This window comes from Chelonia mydas, chromosome 18 (assembly GCF_015237465.2).
Source record: "Chelonia mydas isolate rCheMyd1 chromosome 18, rCheMyd1.pri.v2, whole genome shotgun sequence".
In the NCBI taxonomy this organism is placed as follows: domain Eukaryota; kingdom Metazoa; phylum Chordata; order Testudines; family Cheloniidae; genus Chelonia; species Chelonia mydas.
This window is the reverse complement of record NC_051258.2, coordinates 8,385,943-8,410,533: the sequence shown is the minus strand read 5'-3', so window position 1 is coordinate 8,410,533 and position 24,591 is coordinate 8,385,943. Positions and strand designations below refer to the sequence as shown.

General features: G+C 40.4%; 1 protein-coding gene across 2 annotated transcripts in view; it reads left to right on the top strand.

The window, feature by feature from the left end:
• The window catches only part of CAPZB (capping actin protein of muscle Z-line subunit beta), a 110,037-nt gene that overhangs the window by 21,227 nt on the left and 64,219 nt on the right, over positions 1–24,591 (top strand). For both annotated transcript variants that reach the window (XM_037881171.2, XM_037881170.1), the window contains exon 2: positions 9,230–9,319. In XM_037881171.2, the coding sequence (XP_037737099.1) occupies positions 9,230–9,319 (90 nt within the window). The remainder of the gene's footprint in view (positions 1–9,229; positions 9,320–24,591) is intronic.

Sequence of the window (24,591 nt, the reverse complement as noted above, 5' to 3'; positions counted from 1 at the left end):
TGAGACTCCTTTGTCTGACCCTGTTTTTGTATACATAGGGTCCTAACGGTGGCATAAATACCAATAAAGACAGGGTGAATGGTATTTCTGAATATAGCAATAGGATTTAGCAGGCATTACATTTTTGATAGTTACTTCATTGCAGCTTCTAATAATGTGAGTCTTGGCAGAAGGCTTCTATTCTGGAAATAAGCAAAGTGACAGGGGAAGACTGAGAAGAATACCAGATACAGAAGGAAACTAAACAAACTAACTACTTCTATAGACTTACCTTAAATTTATTATTGGCATTCTCTTCTGTAAGACAGCACTTAAAACAGATTCTCAGGAGAAGATCCTAGATAGCAAAACATCTTTATAGGAAACTTATTAAAGGAGCTTTAATCTAACCTAATGTTCTCAGTAATGTCTTTGAGGTTCCTATGATTGCTAAATCCTTCAGTGATTTGAGTTGTAATAACTTCATTTAGAATTTTCCTCAGCACCCCCTCCTCCTCTACAGGAGTCATTACTTGACATGAGGCAGTCTTCTACTATTTGTACTTCATCCAGGAAATACTAAACTCATTAAGTCCTGCAACCTCAAAGAGCTTGACTCAATTTGCAGCCCCCAATGGGTGGGGGGCGGGGGGAAGATAGTGACTAATCACCACTCAGTGAGTACTGAGTAGGAGTTTATGTACCTCCCTGTATCTAAAGATGAGTCCTTTAGATTTCTAGACAATCTTTAAGATGTGATTCCTGTTAATGTCTAACTTTATTTTCTCCTTAAGTGAAAATGGAAGTCCAGGGAAGATGGAAAGTATGGAAATGAGCTTGTTTAGATTTCCTAAACTCTGCCCCTGGTCAAATATAGAATAATCAGATTGACACACATCATATATTGATGGTCCCCAGAGAACGCCTTTCTCCTCTTCATACAGAGGTTGTGAAGATTTTCCACTTTCACGGTGTCCATGAGCAGCCCTTGGAGTCTCACTTGCCAATTCACTAATGTAAAAAAGGATAATAAAAGCAACTTTCCTCACCATCTGAAGGGTACATGTGCTGCCACCACCACCATTTATAGTATCATTAAACACAGTTCGTGCACCTGTGTAGGCAAACATCACAGGCAGTTTGCTTGCTTCCCTATGCACTGTAACTGGAGTGGAATTCTGAAACAAAGTGGTGGCTCTACAAAACCTGCCTAGTTCAATGCACCTCTTAATTCTGACACACACAAGCAGGGTTTTTTAACAGCAGATCAGCAACATCTGCAAAATGGTACCAGAGCATTTTGATATCCATTTCAAAAGTGCCGTATTTTGAGGTTCAATCTTAGTGCTTTTTTGATATCATCTGTGGCCAAAATGTAATGGACAAGGCAAATTTTAAGAGGCGATGTGACATGATGAAGACTTGGATCAGAAACCTTAATTAACGTAAAACGAGGAGTACTTGTGGCACCTTAGAGACTAACAAATTTATTTGGGCATAAACTTTCGTGGGCTAAACATGAAACCTTTCTCTCCACCTGTACCCTTCATGTCCGTCTTGTTAGAAAAGACTTTTTTTCTTCATACTTCAAAAGGATCAAAGATTTTTTGTGACCGAAATGCTGCTATTTCTCCATAGGAATGTGCATAAATGCAAGACACTTAGACAGCAGGATGTCAATATGTGTAACTGACTCGGAAACCCTTTGTTTCTAAAGTGGTGACATTAAGGAAGGCCAAGCCATTTTCTCTGTGCCTAAGAGGGGAAATGCCATGACAGCATAGAAAACACTGAAAGAAACAAAGAATGAGGAGTAGTTGTGACACCTTAAAGACTAACAAATTTATTTGAGCATAAGCTTTCGTGGGCTAAAACCCACTTCATCGGATGCATGCAGTGGAAAATACAGTAGGAAGATATAGATATATACACAGAGAACATGAAAAAATGGGTGTTGCCATACCAACTATAATGAGAGTAATCAGTTAAGGTGAGCTATTATCAGCAGGAGGGGGGAAAAAAAGCCTTTTGTAGTGACGGTCAGGATGGCCCATTTCCAACAGTTGACAAGAAGGCGTGAGTAACAGTGGGGGGGGGGGGGGGAATAAGCATGGGGAAATAGTTTTTCCCTTTGTGTAATGACCCATCCACTCCCAGTCTTTATTCAAGCCTAATTTAATGGTATCCAGTTTGCAAATTAATTCCAATTCAGCAGTCTCTCGTTGGAGTCTGTTTTTGAAGTTTTTGTTGTTGTTGTATTGCGACTTTTAGGTCTGTAATTAAGTGACCAGGGAGATTGAAGTTTTCTCTGACTGGTTTTTGAATGTTATAATTCGTGACGTCTGATTTGTGTCCATTTATTCTTTTATGTAGAGACTGTCTAGTTTGGCCAGTGTACATGGCAGGGGGGCATTGCTGGCATATGATGGCATAAATCACATTGGTAGATGTACAGGTGAATGAGCCTCTGATACTGTGGCTGATGTGATTTGATGAAAGAAACATTTGCAACAAGCCTGTAATATTTACAAAGTCTGCTGGCAAAGCATCTAAACTTAAGAGGGAATGAGAATTAAATCAGGGGTCTGAACCTCAGTTTACCTTAGGGCCAGTGCCAGTCTTCAAGTCTTCCCAGCGGGCCAATGATGTCACTCATGCCACCTAGAACCCACTCCCCAAAACTCCACCCCCCCACCTGCCTAAGGCTCTGGGAGTGAGTTTGGGTGGGGTAGGGGATTGGGGTGCAGGCTCTGGGAGGGAGTTTGGGGGCAGGAGGGGGTGTGTGGGTGCAGGCTCTGGGAGGGGGTCGGGGGGCACAGCGCTTACCTGGGGCTACAAGGTGGGGCAGGGTGGGGGCTTCCACCCCCCAGCTTCCCATTGGCCGCAGGGGTGCTTCGGGCGGGGGCAGAGCGTGGAGGCACAGTCCATCCCTGTCCTGGGGCCAAAGGGAGGGGCCAGCAGCCAGTGGAGCGAGCAGGCAGATGCCACTCGGCTCCGCTGCACGCCCTGGGCCATTGTAAATCGCCTGGGGTGGGGGAGCACCCGGGGGTGGCAGGTGGGGCCAAGGGAGAGACCTGGAGCCCCAGGGGCCACATTGGGGAGGTTCGTGGGCTGCAGATGGCACAGGGGCCGCATGTTTGAGACCCCTGTCCTTAAATGGTGCATTTTTGGATATATAGCTTAAGTAAACAGGTGGACCAACTACAACAGTATTCCTTAACTGCCTTGCTGGGTTACTTTCACTCTTTAATCTGGAAAATCAGATCTGTCGACTGAATGCACTGTATTCTAATCTGCACTGGATAATTGATACCATTGTGCCTTTACCCATAACCATTTTTGCTAGTCTGCACATGTGCGTGCTGTCTCTCCCTTGAGAAGCCCTGTGCTAAATAAACAACTTGCATGTGTCTGTTACAACACAACTTCATTATAATTCATCGCTATCAAACAGATGGGTCCAGACCCTTAATCCACAAATTGCAGACAGTATGGACATTACTTTACTCAATATACTCTTATTCCAAAATCCAGTCCCATGGTAAAACGCTTACTGTAGGAGTCACTTCTTTCGTGATGGTATTTAGTGTGGCCTCTCCTTAGTTTTCTAGCTGCCTATTAAACAATTCCAGCTGGCAGAGCAGGAACAAGCACTTCCTTAAGCATTCCCACGATCCTTAAGTGAGGAGCATGACCTTGCAACCATGTGCCACTTTTCCTCCCTTGACATGAGAGAGTGGGAGGTAAAGACAATACTTGGTTAGAAGGATCCCCTGCCTGGGGTTGGCTGCTGGAGCTGGGCATTCATAGGCCATCTAAACAGTATCTTCCTCTAGGGATTGAGAGGTTAGGAGGGGAAAGCAAATTGATTTCTTTAACTGTGAAGAATGGAAGAGAACCAAACCAGACAACTCTCAACTTGTCAGCTATAGTAGATTCCACTGTTGAGTTGTGAAGTTGGACCCATTTGTTAAAAAATGTCAATTTAAACTAGAGAAAAGGGGTCCTTTAGCTCAGGGGTTCCCAAACTGTGGGCCACATCCCAAAGGTGGGCTGTGACTGTCCTGGGTGGGCCACCATATGCAGAGTTGTGGGGGCATTGCTCCCCCCTCCCCGCCCCCAAACTGTATACATGGGCAGAGTGGCAGCCAGTGATGGGGGGGCCCGCCCAGGACTGGAGGAACCTAGCATCCCTGGTGGGCAGCAGAGGATGAAGCACAGCCATCAGGCAGTAGGCAGAGGGAAAGGACAAGGGGCCAGCCCTGAGAGGTGGCAGCTCCCAGGGTCGCTGAAGAGTTCGTGGCTGTTCCTGCTCAAAGCAACTTCACTCTGCAATCTGGGGCTGTCAGGCCAGCTGGAGTATCAGCCCCATGGCCCTACCAGGCCTTGACATTGTTGTGATTGGGACCATCAAGGTAATGTCTGGGCTGGCCCGAGCACCTGCCTCTGCCCGGCAGTGGTGGTCCCCAAACCCTTCCTTTGTTCCTGGGTAGGGGGAGCTTGTGAGGTGTTCCAGGGTGCTGAGTGGGTGACTGGGGGAGGGCTGCCACGTGATGAGCTCAAGGCATTCAGCGGATTGTCGAGTTCGAGGGTGTCAGTGGGGGCTAGCTGTGGCATCTGCTTGGCTGATTTGCTCTCTTGCTGGCCTTGGTCCCTGCTGAGGCAAGGGGCTGCACATGTCCTGTGGGGCCCCTCTCCATGATGGACTCATGTTAGTAGTGGGCCACAGCGTCTATTGCAGCTATACAGATGGGTTTCACGGAAAAAAATTTGGGAACCTCTTAGTTGCTGATCTTAAGCATCTAGCTTGCTTAGTGAAAGAGTGTATTCCTCTTTCTGAATGGTAAAAGGAATGAAGTGGATTCTAGGGCTGTAATGTCATAGCAAGACACCCATTTAACAGTATTTGGAATGGATGTCCCTTCCTATTGTGACAGGTTTCAGAGTGGTAGCCATGGGAGTGGATGGGTCATTACACAAAGGGAAAAACTATTTCCCCATGCTAATTTTTCCCCTACTGTTACTCACAGCTTCTTGTCAACTGTTTGAAATGGGCCACCCTGATTATCACTACAAAAGTCTTTTTTTTTCTCCTGCTGATAATAGCCCACCTTAATTGATTTGTCTCATTACAGTTGGGTATATCAACACCCATTTTTTCAGGTTCTCTGTGTATATATCTATATCTTCCTACTGTATTTTCCACTGCATGCATCCGATGAAGTGGGTCTTAGCCTATGAAAGCCCATGCCCAAATAAATTTGTTAGTCTCTAAGGTGCCACTTTCTATTGTATATCTTTTTAGGTTTTGTAATCTGTGTAACTGTAGAGAAGAGAATTTCATACCATTCTTCTCAAGACTTTCCTCTGTCTATGGCCTGGATATGCTTGCATAATGGAGATGTGAAAAATATATTGTTTCAGTTTCTTTGATTCCTTGCTGGAAGGCACTGTTAGAGGTTTATCTGCTTAGAGACAAATGAAGCTCTCGTGTAGTCTTGGGAAAAACATCTTGTACCTGTGGTGAAGCAGTGACATGTGTGATTGTTGGTTTTTCTTCCTCGTATGTGAAGTGTGGATCTATAACCATAAAGCCAAAGAAAACTTTTCCTGCAAAGCAGCAAGAAGACATACTGGACCGTTCAACCTTTTGTTTTTCTTCATTGAAAGATAGTGGGCTGCTCTAGATTACTGGATTTTTCTTGCTTTGTTTGCCATCTGAAGAGCAAGGGCTTGTTCCTTAATACTGAAGGGATGGGAAGTGACCACTGTCCATGTGCTTCCCTTCTGTGTGATGTGAGTTCCCTGTTCTGTGAACAAATTCTCTTGAAACAGACAAGCATAGTGACTGGAGTTCACAATAAATATCTGACTATGTCTATTACTTGCGTAATTTACAAGCATACCTAGTATCAATAACATTTAATGTTCTAGCATTCCAGTCTAGTTACAATATTCTCATTATTCAAGGCGGAAATCAGGCTTTCTGTAGGAAGTCCATGTGTTCCACTCAAATCCCAGAGTTGCTACTTAAAACAAGTGATTTGATTTAACTGATGGCAGGGCCACATTTGCAATTTGTGGACCTAGAGCTGGATACTGTAACTTAAATAATGGCAGGTGAAATCTGCTCCATTTTCTCTGTAACACAGATGGAAACTACATCTCCCAGTATGCAGTGTTTCATCGTGATTGACTTAGACCCTACTATTTTGAAAGAACATGTATGAAGTGGCCAAATAGATTCCCCTTGTGTATATTTTTCTCAATCCCATTTTGTTGCATTAGTGCAACCTGTTTATAAATGGTAATGTATTATTCCATTAACAGAACACCCTTCTCTTCTCTTAGAGGGGAAACATTTAAAATGTAATCCCATATTCCTTTTAGTTATATCAGTTTGCTCTCAGTGAAGGTAGAGGCTGGGATTTCCAGAAGAGCCTAAGGGATTTAAATGCCTAAATCCAATTTATTTTAGTTGTAATTGGATGCCTAACTCAAGATCCTCTGAAAATCCCAACAATAAGAAATAGGAGCATCCTGGGGTCTTTTGTGAGTTTCTGAATCCTTGTCAGGCAATCTGACTTGTCCAGTTAACACCATAGCAGCCTAGTTTAACTAGACTTGTAGTGCCCTAGCCTTGATTGTCTGAAGACTTAAAACAGATTTGCTTTTCATTATGAACTTATCAGTCTCCCACTTGTCAAGTAAGATGGCATAATTCCTCTAATTGGTTAGCTTGGAAACATTCCCTCTTCTCGCAAACTACTCGCCATTGGCTTTTAGTGGAACTTAGGCACACATCAATCGTTTTTGAAAATGGGACTTAAATTTTTAGGGTAAAATTTTCAAAAGCACTAACACTGATGTGGTAAAATGCTCTTTAGAAGCTGAATTTGTACCTCACAAAGCAATCTCTAATCAGCTTTAACTTCAGCTAAAGAACAGTCATATGCAGCAGGATTGTTGGAGGTTTATAAAAACAGCATGAAATAGCTAGCGCTTCTTTTGATAGTGAACGCTATGGATGGAGGGGTGGATTTTTTATTTTTATTGATTTGCAGAGCATAGTAACTGTCTGCTAAATTTGGAGCTCCATTCCTTCCTAATTGCTAGGGTGCTGCTGTAGCAGAAAGGAAACTCTTCCTGGTTCCCTCTAAGGTATTGCGGGTGCTCTAGTACTGTTAACTCAGTTACTTAAATAGTCAAGACACTCTTGGAGAATGGGAACTCTGTGGGTTTGGGGAGAGCAATAGAGAGCAAAAACTAAGAGCAATGTAAGGTGATGCTGGAAATGCTTGATAAAAATGAAGAACCAGCCTATTCTACAGTTCAGTGGAATTATGACCTGCTGAACCAAAATATGAGCAGAAGTGGTGTTGAGATTACCTCTGATGCCACTGGATATAGCTTGTACAGTGCTGCAACTTCTACTGAGGCGTGCTTACTAGTAAGAAGTATATGTTCGAGGAGATGGCAGGAACAGGGTACAGCTGATGAACCAACTGTTGCAGAAATGTTCTGAAATAAAGGGCACACTTGAGTGTGGCTGCAGATAAACTTTATTCATCACAAATTAATATCTATGGCATTAGTTAAATAGAGGAATTGGATAAATTGGAAGGGTCATTTTAATGATGTGGTATTTGGTCGCTTTTGCATTGCAATAGAAAGGGATGACTCTAACCACCAAAAAGCATTGGAAGTTTCTGGTTTCTCGTAATGAATTGTGCCTCCACTTACTATACTGTGAAGTGTTTACTCTTTAGTGTATGTGTCTTCAGGATTAATCTCCAAGGGGGGGGCAGAGAGGAAACACTACAGAGATCTGTGATTTCTGCAGCTCTTGTATCTCAGTATCCAATCCTAAACCCTATGCATGGCTTGCATTTGTCTGGTACGAATGATGAAATGCTGATTCTACTTAAGGCCTAAATTAGGACATTGTTTGTTTTTCTATGTAACTGATGTGTAAAGTGCCAATAAATACAACTAGGTAATATGGAGAAAAATCACCGTAGAAGACAGGGATGTTTTGAGAACAAGAGGGGTGTTTTTGTGCTGCTGTCTGACAAAGAATGCCTGGTTGCATCTAGTCTCATTCTACCTTTTGTATAAGGAGCAGCCTATGTATTTCTTGCTGTATTTCTTATTTAGATATTCTGTGCATCCACAGTTTAAATAGTGTATACTATGGTGTTACCTAATAAACCACACAAAGCCGTGTTGGAACACACAATGGCTAACCAATCTACTGAAGGAGATCCACAGCTCTGTCAGGGTCTTCTGTCAGGCCAGTTAAATTGCAGACTCCACCACAGGAGGTGGGTATCAAAGGATGCATGTGTATCTGGACTGATGAAGAACACCTATATTTTCATTAGTAAAGGAAGGTGATGAAGGGCTCTAACAGGGCTTTAATCTATTACCTCAAGATGCAGAGGTGTCATAGTATGTTGGCTTAATCTGTGTAATGTCTTCTGTATTGTCATGCACAGGGGTCAGGGCAAGGCCAACTATTTCCACAGATATCTGGATCTATGATCTGGGCAACTTTTAGGCTGTTTGGCCTATTTTGACTTAGAATAATATCAAGCAGGCCTTCTTACCTTTTCTGCTTCACCTTCTTGGTCAGTTTTGGTACATTAGTGTCTTCTAAAAAAATGAAAAGAACTGGTGTACTAGATTTATTGATGGAGCCCTGGTAAGTGTCTACTACATTTGGATAGGAAGCCGTTAGTGAATGGTAGTCAGCTGTGGTTAGCGTGGAGCTTGAACTTGTCCCTGATAGGCATTTTAAGCCCTGACCTAATGTGGTGGCTGAAGTCTTGTTAGCTTGCAGTAGCATTAGCTGCCACTTGGAGGAAACCCATGATTCTAAAGATCTGAACAGGAAGACTCAAAAGTAGGCTCCCTTGCATCTGCTTTTTTTAATGCCATATTCAGTAATGCAGAAGTAAGTCCTTGTACTGTAGGAAACTCCTGCAGTATAATATGAATGAAGTTAGTTGTCTGGTATCACCAGAGGTTACTAAATTCTATTTTAAATATATATACATAGTTAAAAGGTGACACACTCTTGGCAACTGGAGCCAAATCCTCTAGCCATATGTAGAACAGTATTGTGATGGAAAGCAACTGAAGTGCTTCTCTTTTTGTTTAGCTGTGGTACATTGTCTGCATTCATAGACTGAACAAACACTACTTTTCTGCACTAGTTGCAAGTGACCAATTTTTCTTCTTTCCCCAGAGTGACCAGCAGCTGGATTGTGCCTTGGATTTAATGAGGCGTCTGCCTCCCCAGCAGATAGAGAAAAACCTCAGTGACCTGATTGATTTGGTAAGTGGCATTATGGGGCTAAAACAATACTGAGCATCCATAGGTGGGGCAGGAGAGAGATGGTTTATTATGTGACCATTCGGAGGTGTGGTGGCTTTGTTTGTAGTTCCGTCTCTGAAATCAACTGAACATACAGCTTTGACAGTGCATCAGAGGTAGGTCCCTGACCTTATTGGGAAAGCCACTTCTCTCTCTCAGGTCACTTGGCTTTCCTTAATTTCTTATCGGAAGTGAGTGTTCCTCCTTGATGGTTTTTAAAAAAAAAAAAAAAAAAAAATCATTAGAGAACCTTCTGAAAAGGACACTAATGTATGCATACATGTTTTAAGTCTGGGCGAGTAGGCATTAGTAACACTCGGAATGTAGGGTCATCCCAATTTTAAAGACCATACTCAACAATGTAACTTCTTCGCTGTAGTTCATCAAAACTTCATATGATGCACTTCCCATCACTACTTACCAGGATATTTGTATAATGGATGCTACTCCTCAGACTGTCTTTGTGCTAGTCCCAAATCCATTTTGGGCTGCCACAATTTGCAGTCTGACACAAATGCCTCTTCTGTAGTTAAAGCAATGATTCTCAAACTTTTGTACTGGTGACCCCTTTCACACAGGAAGCCTCTGTGTGTCTCTTCCCCCCCCCCCCCCCCCCATTAAAAATACAGTTTTTATATTAAACACTATTATAAATGCTGGAGATGAAGTGGAGTTTGGGGGTGGAGGCTGACTGCTCTTGCCCCCCATGTAATAACCTCATGCCCCCCTGAGGGGTGTCAACCCCCAGTTTGAGAATCCCTGCGTTAGAGTGATGTCAGATATTCAAATGCCAATGAATTAATTGGATTACTGTAGGCTGGGTATTCAGCATATGTTGCTATGGGGACCCCATTTTTAAACTTGAGAAGAGCAGCCCGCTCTAGGTGGTCTATTTCTGCTGCTGACAAATGCATGCTCAAATGGCTTGAGGGTGAATGTGAATACTTAGTGGGAATATTCTTCTAACAAACTTGGATGGGTGTTGGGAAGCTTAACTTTTTTCTCTAGAAAGACCTTTGGTCTACATATGTGTTAGAACGGTAAGTTATTGATGTGCTGGTATGGTGCATGCTCCAAGGGAATTGCTATAATGCTAGTATATGAAGACTCGGAAACCTGGGATTTCTGAAGAGTATCAGATACTTCAAAGAGAAAATTACTCCACACTATGTGGTCTGCAATCCCGTGAACGTTTTTAAACTTTAAACAGTTTAAACTTTGTAAGTGGTCAGATTTCCCTTCTTCCCCCAAAGTATGTTTCACTTTCCTGGTGAATTACAGTGGGTGGAAACAAATTCCTTGTGAGGGGAGAAAAAAGCATAGTTAGATCTCTGCCAGACTGTACAGTTACTTGTCTGGTCACTTTCTTTTAGCATGAAGTATTAAATCTCCCTTAAAACTCTGGATTTGTGCCACATACACAATCTCATTTGTGGAGAAACAAAGCAGATGCAGATTACTAGAATATGGATATATTGCACACATCCTATTTTACTATGATAGCTGGCAAAACTGATTCTGTTCTCTTGAAATATGTACAACAATCCAAAGATGCTTCCTTTGAGTTTGATATTTTGACCTAGGCTTGCTTGTACTGCAAGCTTTGTGGGGGCAGGGCTGTGTAACTCAAAGAACATCTTGCAGACCAGGGCTATGTTACTGTAATATAACATTAAGTTTAAAAGAGGGGGAGGCTTAACGTAATCCATTGGCAAGAAGAGTCCAATCTTAGTATGTGTTGACACTGGCACACTGTGAGCCCTGCACCAAGGAGTTCGCTTCTCAAAGCTAACATTTCTGCAGATGGTCACGACTTGACTTAATATTTAGAGCAAGAAATACTAGTTGAAGTGTCCGAGCTGCTTCTCATGTTTTTATATACAGAATAGTTGCTGATTAGGTAATGGGTTCAATTGACTTTGTCTGGAGGGCTGCTCTTATGTAGCTGGACAGGTCTGCTATAAAGTATTATCATGACTGGCCACCAGGCCCTTCTGGATAAGGTAATATGTCACAAGAACTGTTCAGATTTGTAGTGTCTAAGCAAGTCTTACAATTGCACTGATTTGCATGTGTTTGGGAACTAGGGGAGGTGCAGAAAGGGAAAAGACCTTGCAACTTGACCAGGATTTTGATATTTGATCTAGTATGTTCTTGGCATATTCCTCCTTCAGCAACTGGAGGTGCCCTCCAGAAATAGAAACTGCAAAAGGGGCTGCAAGCTGTTGAAATGTGTATGCTGATCTGGGTCAGACAGAGAACTAGATTGCATGTGCAGGTTATGTGAAAAGGTTCAAGGAAACTGCTGCTAATGCCATGCTGTGACTTAAGTTGGTTCTCTAGTGTTGCACTGGCTTAATGAATTTATGGAGGAAGGAAGAGAAGATAAAGAAAACAGAACTATCCTAAAGGAAATAGCCACCACACACTTTGGAGGCATCTCATTCGAACATGGTTTAATCTGAAATGTTATAATACTTCTATTGCTGACTGGGAGTCATTCATTCAACTTCAAATAAAAATGTAAGGTACCAAACTGGTAATAAATCTAACATGTAGCCATTATCCCATTATTAACCTTTTATTACAGTGACTATCTGGCCCCATCAAGATCACCCCCGTTGTCCTAGGTGTTGTACAAACATACAGGAGACAGTCTGCACCAAAGGGCTTAGTGTAATTTAAAACAAGTGGGTGATCAGAGGGGGCTGGGGATGAAGGCAGAGGTTTATAATGTTTGGACCATCTGGTCACAGACAAGCTGTGTGCACAACTAGCGGATTCAAGGCTATTTTTAAATATTAAATCTGTCCGAACTGATCACCATCTTAGCCATTATCACTTGGCAGTTTTCTATCATGAAGCCAATAGTAGGTTTTAATGTGGAGAAGAGTGTTCACTCTAAGGAGCTAAATGGAAGAAGGCTCTTGTGGGAGAAACAACTCAGCAGATGAAGGCTGACCCAGATAGGAGAGGAGAAAGGAAAAGGTCAGAGTGCAATGTGAAAAGTTCAGTGGGGCTCATCTAATGTAAATTGCTAGGAATAGCTGTAGTGGAGGCTGCAGAAGTTGGAGGAAAGTTGTGTGTTTGTGGCCTAGACAAGTGATCGCACAATGGATGTGAAAGTAAAGGACAGATCTCGAAACGATGGAAGAAGAAATGGCAATATTTGGATAGGACCTAGATGTGTACTGCCAGGCTGTGGCACTGAGCTATTGAGAGGTGATATTGGGGAGGGTAGTAAGGGTGTGGGGAGGAAGAGAGAAGACTTTTTGGAAGGGAAGTTTAGTAGCTCAGTTTTGGTCAAGTTGATGGCAAAGGTCCTTGAGGCAGCTGTCAAAGAGACATGGAACAGGATGGACGGAAACAGCTCAAGAATAGAAGTGCTGACTTGAGTCATTGGGATTAAAATTGTAGACAGTCATTTAGTGATGGAGACATCATGGCCTGATCTCTGTAGGATCCTTACCAAAAGTGGAAAAGCGGAGGAGGACCCATCAAATGAGAACAGAAGGATTGAAGATCAGAGGTAGGAGACCCAGAAGGTGGTGTCCAGATGTGGCTGGCAGCACTTCAAGATTTTAAAAGGAGACGGTATATTAATTGGTATCAAAGTGTAGGGAGATCCAGGAGGAGGCCCTTACTGTGAGGGAGTCTTGTCTACCTGCTGCAGATCACCTCCCCGACTCCACCAGCCTGTGACAATGCAAGCATGCAGGCCTCACTCTGTATAAGTTAGCGATAGGCACACAGGAACCCACAAGTCTTCCAAGTGTCCCTCTGGAGTGCCTAGTCCCTGTTTCACTGAACTATGTTCTTTTACTCCCAAAGGAATAGTACACACAAGTTATACAATATTCAGTTCAGGATCACCACTCGGCATAACGTATGAATCTAAATATATTTATTGTTTTTAAAAAAAACCAAACCCACATATTCTATTGATAGTAAGTAAGAATATTGGAAACAAATGGTTACATATAAAACAATCATAATATGCTTTGTAGAACCTAAACTTAACTCAAGACATTCCCCTGTTTCCTACAGGATAGTTTACCCCAAATACTTTTTCAGCACTTTCAGCCAGCATGGCTGAGATCCCCCTTTCCTAAGATCAAGCCTGCTGGCAGCTGGTTTTCACAGACTGGAGGATGCCAAAGCATCTCTCTGCACCCCTTATGTATGATTACAGACTTCTGATCTTCACCTGAAAACAGCTGCCCCCTCTTTACCTCCTCCTTTTAAATTTCCTTCTGAAGTCTCCAAAAGCTCTTCATTAGCATTAGACTCCATATGCTAACACTTCTGTTGTAAGATACACAATGGTCCACCAGGAAGCTAAATATCTCCCACATCCTGTCTGGAGAACTTTGTCTTTGGAAACGCTACCTGTGAGAGACCTGCCTTTAACTACAGGGCTTAGGCAACATAACTTCAACATATAGAACTCCTTGCATATTTTCCATGCATCTTGCAATGATTATGGTGACCACTGTGACACGTGCTTTCAGTAGAGACCTTACATGACCCCCTTTAGTGAATCCAGGGGATCCCTGTACCACTATGATCCTCTGTTCCTTCTGCCAGTAGGCATTAAAAGCTTCCTGGGTCAAAAGTAAAGATCCTTAAAGTCAAACTAAGTTCTTAAGCAGCATTTTTCTTTGCCTATCTATAAGTTTGTTCTTGGAAATATTTTGTCGTTTTATGTGTGTACAGTGAAATTGATGTTAACCAGTACATACAGATAAAAATCTAAACCTTCCAAGCGTTGCTATAAGATTTTAAGAGCAGTTTCAGCGGAGAAGATTCTTGTGACCTCCAAGATGCTGCTTTCCAGAAGTTTCTTAAAGCTAAAGCTGAAATGCAGAGTCAAAACTTGAAGCACTGTCTTCTAAGTAATTCTTGCTCTTGCTGCTGCTGCCTCAGACTCCGTATGTTGAATCTAAAGTATAATTGTGTGCTTAGTCTCATTTTAATCTCCCAATGAGCAACAGGTCACTAATAGCTGGTAAATTCAGGAAAAAATAGACTCTACCTTCACTTAGGGTTTCCTGAACCTGTGGAATTCACAGGCACATGAATTCACTCATATAGCATGGCTGGCTTTAAAAAAAGCTGGGTAAATTTCCTGATGGTGGTTAAATAAGCTAAGGTCAAGGTAATCCACATTGTGTCAGGATGTAAGCTATTCATTGCAAGGGTCAGGAAGGAATTTTTTCCCGGCCCACTCGCAGGTAAAGCCCTTTGTAACTGGCTAGATTTTCATCACCTGGGTTTTTGGTAATCTCCTGAAGTCTCTTGTCCCTGCTGGAGGCCAAAGGTAGGATACAGACTTATTGGTCTCAATGATCTGACTACGGCAAATCTTGCTTCTGGTGAAGCTTTGAAGAATAAACAGTTATTAAAACTTGAGCCAGTACAAAAAATATCCAGAACAAGTTGTCTAGGAAACTTCACGGGAAGTCTTGATTTAAATAATTGGTTTGAATCTTCTAATAGTGCTGAAAATTGTTGGTTACTTCTAAATGTTTGAATTACTTTTTGGAAGGTGCTTATTAGTGCTCTGCATGCTTTCCATCAGCAACACTCTCTATAGGCTTCTTGTCCATATTGAAAGGGTAATATGAAACAGACCAGTTTGGACCATTCCCGTTAGAATACGAGCCCATATGATGTGGTATTTCCCCCACTAGTGATAGTGCAGTCTCTGCTGGAGACTGAACATGAAGCTGTCTCTGAAATTCATTAGAACACCTCCTCGTCCGCACTGTCAGATTGCCATAGGGTAAGGGTACGCAACCCTTGCAACACGGTGTCACATGGTCACCACTCCAAGAGCCAGAGGTCTGCACTGAAAGTGGATAAAAATCAGTTACTCCTTTTAAAAATAATTGTCTAATACCTATTTTCTTTAATAAAAAAAAATCCTCAAATTTTATTTGAAAGTATGATACTTAAGACCTTAGTTTATTATGATGTACTAATTTAAATAGGCTGCATCATTGTGCCTTCAAATTTCAGTGAGTTAAAAGATGCTGTTTAACTAGATACCGAATCAAAGGAAAAAATCTTTAACTTTTGAGATCTGTTCAAGTTCTATAATTCAGTAAATGATATTGTGACATTTAATATCTATTTTCATTCTTTACAGTGGAGTGAGTGCTGGTATTTACATTTTTCCAAATGTAAGCAGTTTCAGTTTTTCTTCAGAAAAGATTTTGCCTTAAATACTGTTCTTCAGTTTAGTTAGTAGGTGCATAGAGTATTTTCTCTTGACGACTAGTTGGTTCAAATTTCAGAAGTTGAATAGGAATTGGAAAAGCAGGAAAGCTTGTTTTTCCTCTTCCTATCTATCAATAAAAACCAGGTGGGAGAGGATAAGTGCCTTTGAAGCCAGGTGGAAGTCAAGGGACTGAAACAATCAATTCACTAACTACAGTTAGTGCATTCTTTGTTTAATCATTTTTAAATGCATAACCCATTTTGATGTTTTTAATGTGTCCAACATATTTAAGGTAATTTTGTTTATTAATTAAAGTGCTATTTGTGCATTTAATTGAATTCCAGTTTCCACCTAAATGCAGCCTGCCACAAATCACAGTGTAAAAACAAACCTTCCTCCCTCCTGAGTTTTCTAACATAACAAAAAAAAAAAAATGTAAAAACGGAGTATCTGAATAAATATATGTTGGCCTTTATAATGGCTTAAATATAGATAGTGTTGCCTCCTGGCTAGCAAAAGGTACCAAATGTAATGGTAAGGCAATATTTAGTTGCCAATCAACATGCTTTAATGGTTATACCAACCAATTTGAATCTTTCTTTAGGAAAATAGATTAAGTACAAATGCAAAACCAGATTAAAATTGATTTTAAATCAAGGTTTCCTGCTTGCTGATTTTAAATCAGATTTCAATCCCCCCCCCCCCTCCACCTGCACTTAACTTCGATTTATTTCCATATATTTACATTAATTTTGTCCATTTGTACTCCCATGATGTACTTAATCCCATACTTCTGGGGAGAAGCACGTTTTGGTATTAACAGTGCTACACATTCCAAAATCTTGAGTCAGGACCCCCCCAAATTGAGACTGTTAGTCTCAACTAATGTTGGAGGGTTTGTTTTGTTTTTTTGGCTGCTTTGTTTTGATCCTTTAGAGTTCATGTCTTCAACTTTTTCACTGTAACATTGTAGGGACAGGAACTTCATTTTGTTTTAAATGAAAGCTCAGATTCTCAATCACATGACTCCAGGAGCTGGAGCTTTAAAAAAAATAAACTTGTGATTACATGGCAAGAGATGCCGCTGCTGACATGTTATCTTATAGCTGTCTCCTTCTGTTTCCATCCTTTTTCTATCACTTTTCCCATGTTCCCTGCTAAAACCACTTCTGTTCTTCCTGTTCCTACCCAAACTTCTTTTCTGGTCTTTCTTCAGCTCTTTGCCAGTTAATCAAAAGAGGTACCTTCCCCTTCCCAGGCTACTCACAACCTGCAGAGAGCTCTTCCTTTCCCTCTTCAAGGTTCTGACAATAATGCAGCTGTGCTCCCTTTTAGCCCAGCTGGTATTTACTACTTAGTTCTGTTAGCAACTCTTAGGCACCTGCCTGAACAGACAAGTCACTTCCAGTGATTAACAATGGTTATGACCAACATTTCTTTCTTCTACCTTCTGAATTCTGGCAGTGACTAAGAATTGTAGATAAATATATTTGCCATGGACTATGTGCTTGTATTAGGGTGACCAGACAGCAAGTGTGAAAAATCGGGACGGGGGTGGAGGGGTAATAGGAGCCTATATAAGAAAAAGACCCCAAAATCAGGACTGTCCCTATAAAATTGGGACATCTGGTCACCCTAGCTTGTATTAATTGTGGATTTTTTTTTTTTTAAATTGAAAGAGTGCAAACACAAAACATTTACTGTGTTTATGAAATTGATACTGCATTTTGAAAAAGCTTGCTCACAGCCCACCTTCTCCTGTGATGCATATGGAAAATTTTCAAAAGGGCCTAAATGACTTTTATCCTCCCATGTCCCAAGGCATTCTGAAAAATTTACCCATGATCCTGTGTGCCATCTTTCAGTTGGGTTTTGTACAGATCACTGTCATAACCAACATACTGCTGACAACATTACAAGATTAAACAGAGAAGATGGTCTGGGTCTTACATGCATGCAAAAGTTTCAATAACTAATGTGGCAAAAACTGACATCTGTAGGTTTATGCTTTGTCAAATTGTTCAGAAGTATACCAGTATTAAATTCCCTCATTTAAAATTCTTCTCTCTGTCAAGGTGGTATCCGTTTGCTGCTCATTAAGTATATTAATAAAAATTCAACAACTCATTGCCAACATGAACTTGCGCAGCCCCTTAAAACTAACTGTATATTACTGCCATCAAGTGTTGTTGACTAGGGAAAAGGGTCAGACTTGAACATGAAATAATAAGGTAGGAAGAAGACTGAAACTTTTTTGGGTCACTGGCCCTCATCAGACCAAACACTTTTCATTCATTAGCAAAACTGTTTGTGGTTTACCCTTTTGCCACATCTGTTGTTGCTTTCTCCCACTGCAGAGCCTGCAATTAGAGTTCATTAGAGACCTTGTCAATCATGAGACTCCAGAAGTCCCGCCTGAAAGAAGCTGTGCATGGTGCTGGTAATGTGCCTTGGCATGGAACACTCTGCTTCGAATTTAATTAGTAATTATTTGTAAACAGACTACTCACAGGCTGTCAGAATGCACAAGATAACTTTAAAATCACTTCAAAAAAAGACTTTAGGGTAGGAAGCTGCTACTTTTTAAGGATCATTAGCTTAAATTAGAACAGTGTTTTTAAGCAGGAAGTTGGCGTAACTGAAGCCTTGAAATGGGTACCTGACAGCAGTCCATGGGGTATGTTGATGTTTAATAAAAGGTACTGTATTTGTCCATTAAACTGTTTAGTGTTCACTTAAACTGAATTGCCATGATGATGGACCAAGTGGAATGACCCAAAAACATGGATACAGTTCTTGTAACAGTACCTGCTATGTATTTACTTTAACTCATAGCCTATATTGCCTCAATTATTTATTCCCTAGGTTGGTGTTTTCATTGTTTGAGAAAATAACTTGTGCTGTCAACAATTCTCCACCTTTTTAATAATAATTTAAAAAAAACCCTTCAAGCATGCATCTACTTTTTTCTCTCACACCAAATTGGCAGGCAGATTTCTCTAGAAAAGGAAGGTAGTGAATGAAACACCTTCTGGATGATAGTTGATTTGTAGTATGAGTATGGTGGATCAAATTATTTCACCTAGAACAGGGTGTCAGATTTGGGTGGGGAAGGGGAAAGAAGCTGGTGGTCTTCATGTTTGGTACAGTTTTAGAGTAGCTGGATGGTTATCTTAACATGCTCAGAGTAATAGCTAAAAATATGACAAGGAAGCCTTATGAGGACTGTCTAAAAGTTGATGATGCCTATTGAAATGAAAAGGAGTAGTTTGTCACCTTATGAAACACTTTCTGAATCCTTGTGCTTGTGGTAGGAGAACATTCCACGGATGCAAACTTGTTTTAAAGTTTCTATCCTTGCAGGCTGACTATCTGCAGAAGCTTAGTTTCTGCAGACTATTCATCAGAAGAGTGCTGACGTGGTATACTACTTAGTACAGAGTTAATGTAGTCTTCCCATAAAGAGGGCAACATGATAAAAAGAAAAATGTGGATTAAGAAGCAGCTCAAATCCTTCATGTATGGTTCTAAGATATTTAAAAGATGAAGTGAACTCTGGAATAGTTGAAGCAATTCCAGTGTTTACGATGAATGCATGGCTACTTCCATTCTTCAGATATTGGGAGAACGTGCTCTTGAGGACCCACGTTATAACTGCAGTGTAAAAAGGGGAATCGGATGGAAATGAGGTGCCCCTCTTTAGTCTGGGAGGATTGTTTTTGACTCTGGTACTTCAGCTCTGCAGATCTTCCAGTCTCTACCAGTTTAAAAGACATCAGAAATGGTTATTAACGTGGATTCCCCCTTAGCACTGTTACTAGGTTTTCCCCTCTTGTTTTAGCGGGGTGACTGACTTGACTATCTTCCTGACAAAACAAGCCCCCAAAAGAGCATTAACCTTCACTACTCAGCATGCCTTCTAATCAGGCTTTCCACTAGTGCACCTGTGCCTGAAGGATTTTCCTACTGAATACTTAATCTGGATGTTAACCTGGCTGGGTTCTTTAATCTAAATTGTACATGTATAGACTGAGAGAATTTAGATCTAGGGAAACAAGGATAATACTTGCCCTGTAAAATAGAGGATTTTAATTAAAAGCAATACACTTCTTGGCTGCAGTGGATATGCAGATTGGCCAAGGGAAGTAGTTGTGCTTACAGCCACTACTTCATCAATCTTCAAGGTATGATTGCTTTATCAGTGATCTACCAAAATGAAAAAAATGGTGCTTAAGTCCTTCTTTGCTTTGGTTTATAAGAAGGCTTTGAAAGCCGTTTAGACTTTTACAGTAGAAAATAGGTTTTTCCCCCCTGCTGTAGAAGAACCTTTAAAATGATGATGAAGGAAATGACCAGGGTGGATTTAAAAATCAGTGTGTTTCTTTTTAAAAATCCAATTTTTTAATTTAAATCCGATTTTAATAGGTTTTTCCCCTCAAAAAGCATTTTATCTAAAGACGGGTTTTTAATTAAGATACATTATAGCTCAAAGATATCTCATCATGGAATAGATTATAAATTCTAATGCTATAGTATGAGACAATATATTCATGTAATGTTGAAGAAACATTTTGTAAAGGAGTTCCAATAGTTCATGGATTGGAGACCTAATTTTATGGGGTTCCAAGGGCTTTTGTATATATTATTTAGGTTAATCTTTTTATCTACCCAATGGGACTCGGTGCTCAGTCTAGAAGATACCATCAGAGATTTGAAACCATCTTTAGTTTTGCAATTCTCAAACTGCAGATTTGTGTCTCTATAGATAACAGCAAAAATGGTTTAAAATAAATAATACAGATATAAGAGGTGAGAAATCACAGACCTCAACCCTATTGTCCCTCTGCAAATTTGTGTACACAGTCAATCTCTTACCTCTCAAAGTGCAAAGTTTCAAAAAGTTCAATGAATAGAAGATTGTTGGGGGAGAAATAGATCTGGGCAAGGAGAAGAAGTCTAGAGATAAATGTGAGAAGGGAGGGACAGGCAGTATAAACAAAAGTGAAACGGTTTTTGAGCAGCATATTCCAGAAGTCTTGAGGTCTTTCTGAGTGTAGCCTTCATTGATTTGAGATCTACCATACTATTCTCTCATTAGAAAGGGAAACCTATAATGGCACCAGGCTGTAAAAGAGACCCAGTTTGGGAATAAGAGCCATTCAAGAAATGTTTGCTGCTGATGTTTTAAAGACAGTCTCACCTGTGAACTGGTGGAAGTCATTTAAGCACTTGGATTCAGAGACTGGAAGTGATGATCTCACTTTTAACAGCAATAGCTTCTTCTGCCAGTGTAGAAAGAATATTTTCTTCCTTTGGACTACTTCATTCCAAATTGATAAATTGTTTGGGACCTGAAAAAGCAGGAAAGCTTGTTTTTCTCTTCCAGATTATGAACAAACAGGAAAATGAAGGTGAAGACGACTGAGTTAGCTGCAGAAGCCAATACTTTAAGTTTCTTGTGTTAACCTGGCTGATGCAGTCGATTTTAATTTTTGTTTTGCTTTTTTAAAATATTTCATTAACCATTTTAGTTGAAAACAATTTAAACAAACCTGATTTTAAAAAACTTGAATGTTTAACTAAATTAAATTCTTATGCATGTTTTGTTAAAATATTGTTTGCTGTTGAAGAAAAAAACCCAGACTACATAATGTTGTTGTTGTTTGTTGTTTGTTTTTTAGTTAAACAATTTAAATGGCTGGCTGATCGTGATCTCCTCTTAATAGAGCATGGCAAGAAAATCCTCCAAATATTAATGATTTAACCTGTTGAATTGGAGATAGTTCACCTCCCAATGACTTCATAAATTTGTGCTTCAATTACCTTTGGTAAATGAAATAACCGAACAATCATTCATTTTCTGATACAGCTGTAAAACTAATGTGAAAAGTTTTTTCAAAATAAATCACTTCAAAAATCTAGAGTGTACCTTCTAGAAATGAAACCTACATCTATCTCTGAGTTATGAAGAATATGTATTAAGATTATAACAACCAACAAGAATGCACTCTTATGTAGAAATCAGTGATTAAATCGAGTCTTCCTGACTAGTGATTTAAATCAAATCCACCCTGGAAATGACCTCAACAATGAAAGTTGAGCCTCTGAAGGCTTGTCTAAGTGGCGGTGGGGAGCAGTATACCAATATATACCACGACAGTTATATCTCTCTGGACACTCAAGTGTACATGGGGAGTTATAGGAATATGATTATGCCGCTGAAGTCCCCATTCAGACAAGCCTTCAGATGAGTATGAAATTTTAGTCAATTTAAAACTGTTTTTAAACTCCTATAACATCAATTCTTTTCCTTTTTAGAGAAGGAGGATCTTTGTTCATCTTCCATCCTTTCAATTAAGGTATTGAAAATAACAATAAAGGTGCTCTGAAATTTTAGTGGATCAGTTTGTGAAAGTGCAAGACCAGAGTTGATATTTCTAATATTTCAGGGTGGAGAACAAGCAAACTTAACAATTTTGGGTCTTTAATGTATAAAGTAAAAAGGTACAAGCTCAACTTTTTTTTTAATTACACAAACTAGCTTACTATAAAGGAGGAAAGGTTACAGTGTTTGCCTTGATTTGAGGTAATTGAGGTACCTGCATGATGGAACACCATTTGAACAGATGCATCAGAGACGTGTTTGAGTAGATGGTCCTGCTTGATTTTGACTAGTCATCTTATAAAGTTAAAGGCTTGATATCAAGTAGAGGGCATTACCCAACCTCTACATATAGCCTGAAGTACTGTGCATGCTTTCTCTTATCCTTAAACATGAGCCCTGGTCCTCAGCCATTCATGCACTAACCTGCAGTGGAGCAACAAATGCAGCTATACATGCTTAACTCATATTGGAATAGGGCAGTGGTGGGCACCAGGATGCATTGATGTCAAGGTACTTTTTAAAAATACACTGAGCCTCAGGGCTGGTCTACTCTAGAATTGGTACCTCAGCACATCTGTGGCGCTGGTGCATCTGGTGAAGATACTCGATGCCGACGATGGGGGAGCACTGTCCCATCAGCATAATTACTCCACCTCTGCGAGAGGCAGAAGCTACATAGAGCCGGTGTGGACAGTGCTTAGGTTGTTGTAACTTGCGTCACTCCGGGGGTGTCTTTTTCAGACCCCTGAGTGATGCAATTTAGATCAACTTAAGCAGTAGTATAAACCTGCCTATATGGCCTGTGGCTCTGTTCTGATTCTTCAGAGGTGGCTGGGGAAGCCAAATGGATTTTTGACAATAGTGTCCACAGAAACTAGAGCATATTTAAACCACTTATTCAAGCATTCGCTCACCCCAGAAAGGAAGGGGCAATTAGACTACTCCATAGGCTCTGCATGCAGTTCCCTAAATTAAAGGGCCCCTGAAAAGTGTTCACAGTGCTTCCATCACAAATCTTTTTGTTCTTTTCCAGGGGTTTACCAGTTAGCAAGTCTCCTAATAGACTGAAAGCCGTCTCTGTCTGTACAGAGTACTCGGGTAGTGTCCAAGGAAGTGGTTTGTAGTCAGAACACTGACAAATATTTGGGCTTGTATTCAACTTCAGTGTGAGCCTTCCTCCAACTGTGAGTGATTCTTTCAGTTTCCAGATTGATTTGTATTTGGCAAGGACAAATAATTGTCATATTTATGTTGGAATTCTCTGCACCACCCATGAAGGTTTTATGGATGCTGAAAGTCTCAATAAAACATATTATGGATAGTCACTTGAGATTTTTCATTTATGCTACAAGATGGATAAGAATTTGAAAAATCGCCTGGACAGAGCCCTACTTATTAAACAAGTCTATGGACAATTGGTAAACGTTAATGGTTGTAGGGCAAATTGATCTTAACGCGCTAAATTAGTACATACAATCCAGGCTTCAGTTACTTTGAATTAAAATATTTTTTTTTGGTCTATGGGTGACTTGCTTAGAATAATTTACTTTAAGTGGATATTTCTTCTATATCTACAAAATTGAGTTCTGACATTATTCTGTGAAACTTCTTCTGCAGTGTACAATTTGAAGTATATTTAATGGCAATGTTGTGGGGTTGTATCCCCAGAGCCTGTCTTACACACACAGATGTAAAAATTAATATTGTAATTCCTCTTAAAATAATACTTTTTAAGAACCTTTAAATAGAATAGAATTCTCCAAAATGGCAATGGAGATGACTAGTCTGTTTTGAGCCCTAAAACTAAAAGCTTGTCTGTGCAAGAAGCTTTGCAGCTTTCAGTGTCGTCATAGCTAAAGTGGCAAACCCCCTAATAGGGATGGCAGTGGAGGTGTTTTGACTGGTGTAGCTTATTTTGGTTCCCATGCCAGTGTAAGCACACTTACACCGGTGTAACTACACTATTCTAGGGCTCTTACTAGCATAATTGTCAGCAAAAAACATACAAACAAACACCATACCTCTTCCTGATACTGTTCTGCTGGTGAAATTTAAGTATAGACCAACCCTAACTCTCTTGGAAAGATGGTTTTCCAAAAAATTCTTCCAGCTGTTAATAATCCAGACAGAGGAAACCTTACTGCTAGCTGTTACATTGGTTCACTCGGAAACAACTTAAGTTAAACTCCAATTTAATGTGTACCTAGTCATGAATATTATTTGGCTCAACACCACTTACCTGGGATGCTCTTGAAGCAGCTTATCAAAACTTAATTGAACTTCAAAACACCTCTCTACCGTAAAGGGGTTTTTAAAATCCACTTAATAGGTAAACTGAGTCACAAATTAAAATTGAGAGACAGTGCACCAAGATAGTAGCTGGAAAGATAGTCTTGTGCTTTAGCCTCTCTACTCTCTCCTGTCTCTGGCATACATCATCTTCTTAAAGATGTTCAGCCCTGATCTGCTAAATACCTGAAAACAAAACAGTCACTGTGCACAACACCAGTTCCTTTGTCTTCATAAAGATAGTCAAAGGTACAATGCTCAATCTTCACAAGTACACTTTTTATTTTATTTTGACTTTTTGGCCAGCTGCACAGAAATAAACATCAATTTTAGGAG